The sequence below is a fragment of the Cyprinodon variegatus genome, unplaced genomic scaffold (genome assembly GCF_000732505.1).
Source record: "Cyprinodon variegatus isolate N-32 unplaced genomic scaffold, C_variegatus-1.0 Scaffold2047, whole genome shotgun sequence".
In the NCBI taxonomy this organism is placed as follows: domain Eukaryota; kingdom Metazoa; phylum Chordata; class Actinopteri; order Cyprinodontiformes; family Cyprinodontidae; genus Cyprinodon; species Cyprinodon variegatus.
Window position 1 is genome coordinate 34,991 of NW_015152500.1, and position 10,989 is coordinate 45,979.

A 10,989-nucleotide genomic window follows, 5' to 3' on the forward strand; every position below is an offset into this window, starting at 1 on the left:
TGTCATCCAATATATGTTATTTTTTTTTTTTTTTAGTTTCTATATATTAGCACACTTTTCGGCCTGTGTAGCCCAATATTGGAGTGGGCTCCACCTACAACTAATTAAATACATTAATAAATTATCCCTAAAATAGTTTTTAAATGATTGGAATTAACCCTGCTGTCCAGTAGTTCCCACAGGTTCTCCAAGTTCCTCATCTGGTTCAGACTGATCATATTAAAGGAGAAGCATCAATAACTAAATAGTGTCATAGTTAAGATATGGCACTGGCTCTCCCTCCATGTCCCTTCCTTGCTTTACTCAGTAGCACACATTTCACTACAACACAATACAACTTTTTAGATGTGCTTAATGAATAAATATCTGTCATAAATGAGTCAGTGGATGACTGCAGTGGGTAGGGGTGTGTGTTTGTGTCTGCCTGTTTTAGATCTATGTGTTTCAGAATCAATTGTAAACTAAGTCTAAATATAAAATGTATTTCCCTGTCTGAAGAAAACTGTAAATTGAAAAAGAAAATGTTTTTTTTTATTATTTGCAAACAAATAATATACTGTGGAGTTAGATCGGTCTCAATTTTAAAAAATAAACATATGTGATTCATACATGCACATTACAAGAGCCACACACTCACAGCATGATTCATGCAAGCACACAAGATACACAGATCAAGATTCACCAAAGTATTTCTGGTCCATAAACAGTTATAAATTACATGACCAAACAGCAGTGGTCTTTAAACTGTACTGCATTTGTGTGTGGATTTTTGAGACTCTCCTGACGTGCCTCCACACACAAATGCATTTCTTTAAACAGGGAATGGTTTGCCACCAATCACAAAGCTCCCTAGAATAAGCCAATCACAAGAAAGTAATCCACATGGGATGACCCCCCCCCCCAGATCCAAACCAAATCTCCAAAGAGCAGTTATGATTTTAATAGTTTCAATATCTATATATATTAATGGAAGATCAAATCTGAAATTTGGGTTTTTGTTGTAAATGTTTGGAGGTGTGAATATGATAAATAATAAATAAAAAAATAACATAAAAATTCTGTTTTGAAAAGTTCACATTTCTCCATCCCAAACAAAACATCATTATCTGTTAAAGTAATATTGAAATTTCTTTGATGACATATCTCTCCAAAATATAATTACAATCCCAAAAAATATGAACGAGCTTTTCTTCATTGTTTTTTCCTACAAAAAAATACACATCGGGTCCAAATCCCATGTATATCTTCTTATCAAAAATGTCCAAACAGGAAAACAGGAAGAAGAAATGTGACGTAGAGGCCAGGCTCGCAGCGGTCACGTGACTGTTATGCGCTTCTCAGTGAGCCACTTCTGCTTTAAAAAGGTAGAGACTGTGACTGGAGCCCATCGCCAGCAGTCACCACTGAGGTTTGACGATGTGTGTCCGCGGTTTTCTGCTGTGTCTGCTCTCCGCTCTTCAGCTCGGCTCCTGGGCTCAGTATGCTCCCGATGAGGTCACTCATCTTCCGGGCATGACGTTCAAACCCAACTATAGCCAGTGGTCTGGATACCTGAAGGCAGGAACTGGGAAGTTTCTCCATTACTGGTAAGAAAGGCTCACTGCTGGTGAGGGGAAATGTTTTATCTATTGGGAGCGCGTGCGCATCAATAAAGCTGCAAAAAAAAAAAAAAAAAGTTTTTATCTTAATCTTTGTTGTATGTTTTGTTTTGTTTCCCTCCAGATTTTATTGCAGGAAAAAGTTATCTGACTTTAGACGCTTTGTTTTTTTCTAAAATAAATCACGTGACAGTTTGACGCGCAACCAAACTTTCTGGTTTAGCTGGAGGAGTGTCTGCTGTGTTTAGGCTTTAAATAGCGAGGACAATTAGAAAGGAAGTGAAGTAAAGCTTCACTTGGTCAAAATAAGCCAAAGCTGGTAGTGAATGAGATAAGTGAAATATTTAGAGTTGGAAATATGTTCTGTAACCAAGAAGAAAACATATTTTGCATTGAACAGCTTTGATCATACATTTGTCTATAAGTAAAAAAAAAAAAAAAAAAGGGCAACTCAAATTGAAAGGGGGTTCCTCAAAAAAAAAAAAAAAAAAAAGGGCAAAAAAAAAAAAAAAAAAAAACCTCAAACATTCCCGGCAAATGATCAAAACCTCAGAATCGAAGGACAAAAAATATAAAAACTTCAATCAGATCGCCATGATGATCATAGATGGTCAATATGTGATAAGATATTTGTTTAGAGCAGCTTCTCACCTGGATTTGTTTGCAGACTAATCAAAGGCAGCTGCAGTTTGAAGTCCAATCTGGAGCATCAACAGCCTTCCATTCATTGGTTTACTGAGTAGCATCTGACCAAGAACATCAGCTTAGAAAGGGACTTCTACCTTTTAGAGGGGGGGGGGTCTAAACATTAGGAAGTAGGCAGCAGAATACATCGACGATAGAAGATGCCTGTTTAAGGACCCATGTGTTTGCGTTAATCACACACAGCAGACATGCAGTTGGAGCTAACCTGTGGAGTGATCAGCTGTAAAAACTGAGGCAATGATAAAAGATCCAAGGCATGTTACTTACATCATTGTTGTGTGCAACATGTTTCCCCTTAAGTTGTTTAAGAAATGCTTGATGGCAGGGTGTAAAAGGAGCAAAATGGCCCTGTGCTTTATGCAAGAATTATTGCATATTTAGCTCAGGTTGCAGGTTAAGAACAAAGGAGTATAGTTTTTTGGGTTTTTTTTTTTTTTAGAATAAGAACGTCTTTGTGTTAGATTGGAGGGATTTCTTTTACAACAGCTTTGTTTCCTAATGTATTGATCTGACTCTGAATATCTGTCCTGCTTTAACCCTGCCCACCTGAGATGTTCTGATGGGTTTTTAATTTTTCCTGATCAACTTGGAAATGATTCAGCCATCAGTGACTTTTTTTTGGATTAATAGGAGCATTTATTTGAATAAAAAAAAATAATGCAAAACCTATATTGTCCCACAACGGGTAAATTCACTCTGCATTTGACCCATCAGCTTGGGGAGCAGTGGGCTGCCATTGTGTGGGCCTGGGAGCAGTGTGGGATTGAGGGATTTGCTCGGGAACCCAGAGTGGAGGCTGAGGGATCCAAATTTGCAACTTTCTCAGAGCAAAAGCCCTCTGCTCTGCTCTAAACCACAAGGTCAACACTGCCCATTGTTAATGTTGATAGTTTTATGGCATTCAGGCCAGGAACAGAAACTTTCACAAACTCCTACTAAATCCTTACATCAGCAGGTGGGAAACTTCTGACCCTCAAAAAATAAGATTAATGCTTTTTACACCTACTATACAAAGGCTTTTTTTTTTTACTTTAGACTCAGGATTTTCCTCTCTTTGGGTTGTAATATAGAAGAAATATCCAAGCTTTACTGAGAAGTAAGGAAAAAACTTTAAGTGGAACTTTTATAATTCATTAGAGATGCTTATTTTACCTGCATTTTGTTCAAAGTTGTGAGTAAAAACTTAAGAGGGTCTATTTAGTGCTATGTGCTCATAAATCCTGGCTTTACGAGCTTGTCTTTCCTGCAGGTTTGTTACTTCTCAGAGGAATCCGGCCGAAGACCCCCTAGTTCTCTGGTTGAACGGAGGTCCTGGCTGCAGCTCTCTGGATGGATTTTTGTCAGAAAACGGACCATTTCATGTGAGCATTCTAGCTTCAAATCTTACCGCATGTGGACAGGTTATTCAGGCAGACTATAAGTCGTTGGCATTTGATTTGCAGGTTAATGATGATGGAGCCACTCTTTACGAGAACAAATACAGCTGGAACAGGATTGCCAATGTGCTGTACCTGGAATCCCCTGCAGGAGTTGGATACTCCTACTCTGATTCCCAGCAATATGGCACAGACGATGATCAGGTTTGGGTTTTCTCTGGTTTAGAACATAGAGCTTACAGACACTTTGGGACGGTTTTGAATCAGAAGTGTGTTAAATGTTCTTGTCTTAGGTCGCTGATGATAATTACAAAGCCCTTCAGAGTTTCTTTGCCAAGTTCCCAAACTTCACCCAGAACGAGTTCTTCATCTTTGGGGAGAGTTACGGAGGCTTTTATGCTCCCATGCTGAGCCTGCGTGTGGCCAAAGGAAAGGCTAAAATCAACTTCAAGGTTTGTGTTGCAGATGGAAACATTTTTACATGTTGTACAATTATTTTCATTTACATCTAAATTCATGCAGCTGTAACTTTTATTTCAGCCTCATCAAATTTGAAAATGACATAAAGAAAATATTTACTATAGGAAAGGGTCATAATGTAGTGTATACCCTCAGTACCTCATGGGAGATCCTTTTTGCATAAATCGCTGCATCAGTGGCCTCTATGGTGTTTAGCAAACTGTTTTAACGGCAGCCTTTGGCTTATGTTCATGAGTAAATTGATTCTCTATGGCAGTGTTTTTGAACCCTGGTCCTTGTGGGGGTATTCGGCTTCATCTCTGCTGTAAGTTTCCTGACTCCAGTATAAGCTCATTGATTTAGTTTGTAGTCATGTGTATATAGTGTCATTCATAACATGTCATCTCAAGGCAGAAAACAGACAATTGAAACAATAACCCAGAGGGTTGTTTAAAAGTTGTTCCATCTATTGAAACCCAGCTTACTGAATCAGTCATTGACTTTGCAATATTTCTTCTGGATGTGGTAGCAACAGATTCACTTACATTGTTCTTGACTCTGCAGTTATCATGCATACATGCAGCTACAGTAGAGGGGGGGAAAAACTCCCTTTGAACAGAAAGAAACCTCCTGTTTAACCTGGCTTAGTGTTAAGCGACCTTCTGCAGACCTGAGGACTGGGGGTTTCAGAAGACAGAAGCAGATCCACTAAAGGAACATATAAGCACTGAACTTTACATACTTTCTATATTAGAAAAGATGAAATGGCTCCAATAGGTGATTCTGTCTAGGAAAGAAACTGTTAATCAGATGAGCTCTGAGCTAGTTTTCTTGTCAAAAAGGAGCACAGTCATGTCTAGGAAAGAAACGGAACTAAGCACTGGAAAAACGAGTCCAACTATAGCAGATCTTGACTGCATCCTATGGATGGAGGTTGGTCATTTGAGTTGGATAAGCAGGGAGTGTTCAGGGGGATTTTCTACTAAAGCAAAGGAGCACCAGAATCATTAGTCTTCCTGTAAGCTTTAATCAGTTTATCCATAAAAGTGGAGGAAAGAACTAAGAGTTCATTCATTTTTCTGAGAAATGTGATGATGCTCATATTTGGCCTGAAAACCCATGAAATATTGAAAAGATATTTATTACATAAATGGTAAAACTGTACTTAAATGCAGCGTGTTGTCTTTGTATCTTTGGGTAATTGCCTTTGCAGAAAGGCTTAGATATTCAATGATTTGCTGGAGTCATGAATCTCCACCTATATTTGATGGATTTACAATCTAAACGGTACTTAAACACTGAATAGTGTTCAATTTTATTTGGGCTTTAGTCATTTCTTATTAGTTGTATTTGATATAATGTTTTTAAACTGATCTTTTGTTAAGCTTAATGCCAGAATTATCAAAATAGAAGGCATATTATTTTATTGTTTAACTCTGTCTTTCAGGGCTTTGCAGTGGGCAATGGTCTCAGCAGCTTTGCTCTCAATGATAACTCTTTGATCTACTTCGGTTACTACCATGGCCTGTTTGGAGAAGTGTAAGCAGCTTCCTCACATGTTCTGAAGAAATCCGTCCATGCCTAAAACTCTGTTTCACAAGACGCTCTTAAATTTAAAAAAGCTATTTATCCAGCATGGTCGTAAATTAGAAATGCATGATTTGCATGGCCTAAAATGAATGGTAATGAGCGTTGGTATCAAATGTTTTAAATTAGATTTGGTTTTGCAGTACTTGTCTTTTTAGGTCATCTCCCCTTTTAGTTAGTTTAAATATGTGCAGCTCAGACCAAACACTTTACTGTGCTGTTGGATAAAATGCATGTATATCTTGAGAAAAAACACTTAAGTGGGTTCAGAGTAGATGTGTACGTGTTAAGGAGGAAAGGCCTATTTACAGATCAGATTTTAGAAGGAGAAAAAAAAAGACATATCAGGCTGATGACCAAATCTGCTTAACTTTACATCGTCCTAAAATGAAGCTGGATATAACTAAGCCTTATTTAGCTGCTAACAACACTGGCATCTTATTAGCTCAGTCTAGATATTTTCCAGTTGCATAAGGTGTTAAAGTAATTATTTATAATGTACTAATAAAAAAAAAAAAAAAAATCAGCTGGAAAAAACCCAATGTCCCAAAATACGATCTTTAAATATGAGGTGTTAAATGTCCGGTGAAGCAGGTGTTCCTCTGCTCCTGCCACATGTGTTTTGTCACATGACAGCCATCCTGTTCCAGACTGCTGACAATATTTTTATGTGCAGATTGTGGCGTGATCTGAATACGAACTGCTGTGATAAGGAGAAATGTAACTTTTATAACAGTACTTCTGAGACCTGCAAGACAATGGTATGTGTGCACCTTCCTGCAGGAACAGTTTTTCAGAAACTAAAGATCCTTTTGTAAAAAGAGGAGAAAACATTTTTTTTTTCTTCCTTTAGGTAAATGTAGCTTTTGGTATTGTGTATGAAAGTGGACTCAATGAGTATGCCCTCTACCTGGACTGCGAGGGGCAGAGAGCGTACCACAAAGGATATCAAAGGGCCATGAGTCATCTGTTTAGGAACTACAAGATAAACCCACGCAGCTACAAGGTGCTCTGCATTTAGACATTATTTCCATTCCAACTTTAAATGTCATGAAGCTTTACTGATCAGTGTGTCCAATGCAGCTTTTAGATTCTAGGACGTCCTCCATTTCTTTAATGGGGGTCCCCCCCTGCATTAACAGCACTGCTCAGACAAACTGGCTGAACAGGGGCGACGTGAGGAAAGCTCTGCACATCCCAGACACTCTGCCAGCTTGGGCTCTCTGCAGGTAGTTATCCAAGGCACATGGTGAAGGTTTGCCATGCATCTCATATATCTCAAATATAAAACTGTCCTATTTATATTTGTTTTAAATACTGACCTTTATATATATTTTCTGGATAGATGTAGGGGGGGTTATTTAGACTGTGTGGGTTGATTTGAGTGGGTTTGTATGTTGATGAAATGTTCTTATATTATTATTATTTTTTTTTTTTAGTGATGAAGTTGGAGAGCATTACTCAATCTTGTACGAGAGCATGAAGGATGTTTATCTAAAGTTGCTCTCTCTGGACCTGCGTGTGCTGGTCTATAATGGAGACACAGACATGGCCTGTAACTTCCTAGGAGACCAGTGGTTTGTGGAGGATCTTGGCTTTAAGGTATGTTTTAATACACTTCTTTAAATTTGTTAGTTTTCATTTTATTTCTTTAAACATTATTGAATGGAAGCACATTGTCTGAAAGAAACCAAAGTAAATTAATTTGTCTCAGTTTTCTTTTTTTTTTTCCTGTAATGCTTTAGCACATCCTAGTGGTAAAGTTGAGTTAGTGCAACTGTTGGGGAATATTTACAAAAAAAGGCTAAATTAATTTTGATCCATCCACTGCAGTGTGGGAGCTTGTGTATGACCTGCTTTCATTTAAATCTCATCTATTTCGAGTTTAATTATGTTTCTGGGTTTGTATTGGGTGTGTTTTATAAAGAATGAAAATTCTGTCCCACCAGACTTGGTGTCATGTCTTTAACTTATACCAGTGAAGATTCTCAGTCATCCAGGTCATAGTCATTCCAGAAAAAAAGTTAAACAATCCACTAGACTTGGTTTTCCAAGTTTGAAGCATTTCGCTTCCAATCCAGGAAGCTTTTTGCATTCACAATGTCAAAATTGGTGTTCAAAGCTTTATAAAGTAGCCCAAAAACTTGTTTTGGCTTAGAAAATGTCTTTGATTCATAGCAGATTCAATCGTTCTCTAACGGTAATTTGTTCTGCTTAGCTCTGTAGTTAGTAGCCACATTAAATAATCTTGTTCTTGATGATCATAGGGCAGGTTATATTTTGGTTTTAAAACCCATAAAGAAATGCACACACAAATAATAATTTTTGTTTTTCTCAAAAAAAAAAAAAAAAAATCTTTTTGAGAACAAAAGCCTCTCTAGCCATGTCCTCTCACAATGAAATTGACCTAGAAATTTAGACTGGCCAGACCATGGTCTGTCGCAGATGTTGTCAATAAAGTTAAGATTTGCTGCTTCATGGTACCAAAAATCTTTCCAGGCAACCAGCAGCTACCAGAAGTGGATTCACGACAACCAGATTGCCGGTTTCTATCAGCAGTTTGGAAACATCACTTTCCTGACGGTTAAGGTATGCATTGTTTATGTTGACAGATGTGTTCCATTTACTGTATGAATAAAATCTTGTCCATGTGTTTTAGGGTGCAGGCCACATGGTTCCTCAGTGGGCGCCAGGTCCTGCTTTCCACATGTTTGAGTCCTTCATAACAAACGGTCCCTACTGAGTCCTCCATGCTCTACAACCACAATTCAAGATGTACATATTTTTTTTTCTCTCAGGGAAGAATCATTCATTGTGCAGAAGACTGAAGCAAACGGACATACTTCTAGTTGTTTACTACTCTAATCTGAACACGCAGTGTTTTTAATTTGCTGTGGCAGGTTCTAAGATGATGAAACTATTCAGTTTGTTGGATCATCTTTACCTGTCATAATAAATGACTGTCATTAAACTACACAGGGGACATGTATTTAAAAATGTAATCAAATTACTAATCTTATCTCAGGGGTGAAAAAAAAAATGCTGGATAATGAATCCTAGATTCACATTGATTTTGTTTCCACAAGGTATGAGGGAGAGGCAATATTGAAACTTTATTAGCAACTTCAAGCTGTAAGAATAAGTGTACAAAAGAAAAGGGGAAGTGTTTACAATTCATTTGCACAAATTTAACAGTATGTTAGTCTAAGATAGTGTCTCCAGTCACTTCAATGGGAAATATTTTTTCCTCTGTACTATTGCATAAATTGAGTGGTGTAACATTGTTGGTGTAACATTGCAGAATACAGACAATTATGTTGATTAAAATTGCAGACAAATATGGTAAAAATCATTTTTTGTTAAATTTTTTTGCAGGAGGGTTCTCTTAATATATATTCTTTAAAGTTGTGTTAAAATAAATGACAAACCTTTCAGCCCTACCTCACTGTGCTGGCACGGAAGCTCAGTCTTGAAGTCTGAAACTGCTGCATCACTCTTACCACCAGATTCCAAATACTCCGTCATTACTCTGCTCTGCTCACGTACGCAATGTGGAGTACTTGTCCATGTTAATCAATGAGAGCTGTTCCACATCCACCTCTTCTCCGCACGACTCCGTCCACTTACGTCTTCTCTGTCCTTCATCGTCAAAATAGGGAGCAGAGCTATTTTTTGCTCCAGTGCGGCCAGGTCAAGATCCTCAATTTCAATCACACCAAACAGGAAAAAGAACGTTGGGAAGATCCGGTTTGTCAAATTAAAATATAGTAATCAATATATAGTAACGATGGATTGATAACTACAAACTATAGCATCATTTTATATATTCCCAAAAACTAAGGCCGTTTAAGTAAATGATTGGATCTAAACTACTGGTACTTCAGCATACCAGGAAACAGATTTCTCATCTCCTTCAAAATATTTATTTTATACCGAGAGGCTTAAAAGTTTCATCAAATCCAGTCACAACAACTTTCAAGAGCGCATCTCACAACTTCAAAACCTCTTATCCTAGATGGGGGCCGCCTTTTACAGCTGCTTTTTGTATCTCTGCTTCTGTCTCCTTGAACCCCAGTCAGCCTTAGCAGATGGCCGCTCACACTTAGCCTGGTTCTGGTGGTGGTTGCTTTCTGTTAAAAGGGAGTTTTTCCTCTCCACTGTCACTACAAGCATGCATAGTGTGAGGGATTGCATCTGAGTCAATGAGTTGAACTTTGAATCAATTTGACTGTATGATCTGGTTGAACTGTAAAGTGCCTTGAGATTACTTGTGATGTGAATTAGTGCTATAGAAATAAACTGAATTGAATTGAATCGCAGGCATGGATGAAGAGATGCTGGGTTTGGAAGCGGAGAACATAGTTCATACAAACCATGGAGGATCCTAGTAATCCCTGTTACAAAAATTAACAACAAAAATGATTTGGGTAGAAACTGCACATATGCTGAATGCATAATGTCATATTAACTTGAGCGTTCATTACATGTTTTGCTCCTATGAATTTAATGAAATGGCGCATGCTCTCCTCCAGCCCTGAAGAAGTCTGAGCGGAGCAATACGGGAGGAACGGCGGAGCCTGTAGGCTTTGCTTTGAGTCTGGAGGATGTGGGATTTCAGGGTTATAGATCCATTAGTGTTTCTATGAGGTAATTATGGTTTTAAATGAATAAACTCCTAAAGTTTAGTTTATCAAAAAAATAGATGAGGTCAACAGTTAATATGGGAATGTTATGGTCTGTAAGATAACAGGGAACACTGACTCAGCAGTTATCCAGTCAGTTATACAAACAAGGGAAGCCACAAAAGGTCAAGCTTGGTTTCTAGAGTGCTTTGTCAAAATATGAAAAGTTTATTAGAAGGAAAAGCCAATTAATGACAAATATCATATGGTGTGAACCCTGGTGGTCTGAGTTTTCAGGGCTACTTGTTCAGAAACCTAAAGTTTTTCTTTTAAGCTGCAAAACATGAAATTAAAAGGCTATATATCAGAAATACAACTTTATCTGAACCAAATATCAGTCTTAAGCACTTAAATTCACCAATATATTTGCATGAAATGTGGAATGAACACTAGTACTTTTCACAATCTTGGCTTAACTAATGCTACTGTATATATTGCGATGCATAATTGCTGTGGTTTCAAAAAAAACAAAAAGCTGACATTAAAACTCAAACTAATGTTCCAAACCATTTTATTAAAACTACTAAACTGACTCATTTGCTCTCGTTTTGCTTCTAACCAATTAAAAGTCAGGTGTTTTTA

General features: G+C 37.6%; 1 protein-coding gene across 1 annotated transcript; it reads left to right on the forward strand.

The window, feature by feature from the left end:
- Positions 1-1,316: 1,316 nt before the first annotated feature.
- On the forward strand, positions 1,317-9,003 carry LOC107105074 (lysosomal protective protein-like). The gene is made up of 11 exons (XM_015405190.1): positions 1,317-1,586; positions 3,553-3,664; positions 3,746-3,883; positions 3,973-4,131; positions 5,586-5,677; positions 6,402-6,486; positions 6,579-6,731; positions 6,809-6,954; positions 7,165-7,327; positions 8,225-8,314; positions 8,385-9,003. Exons 1-11 carry the CDS (start codon positions 1,417-1,419, stop codon positions 8,466-8,468), a joined length of 1,392 nt encoding a protein of 463 aa, XP_015260676.1. The 5' UTR covers positions 1,317-1,416; the 3' UTR covers positions 8,469-9,003.
- The last annotated feature ends 1,986 nt before the right edge of the window (positions 9,004-10,989 follow it).

Coding starts and splice junctions, on each gene's coding strand:
- LOC107105074 (XM_015405190.1), top strand. CDS start 1,417: ATGTGTGTCCGCGGTTTTCTGCTGTGTCTGCTCTCCGCTCTTCAGCTC. Junction 4,132..5,585: donor AGGCTAAAATCAACTTCAAG/GTTTGTGTTGCA, acceptor TCTGTCTTTCAG/GGCTTTGCAGTGGGCAATGG. Junction 6,487..6,578: donor CTGAGACCTGCAAGACAATG/GTATGTGTGCAC, acceptor TTCTTCCTTTAG/GTAAATGTAGCTTTTGGTAT.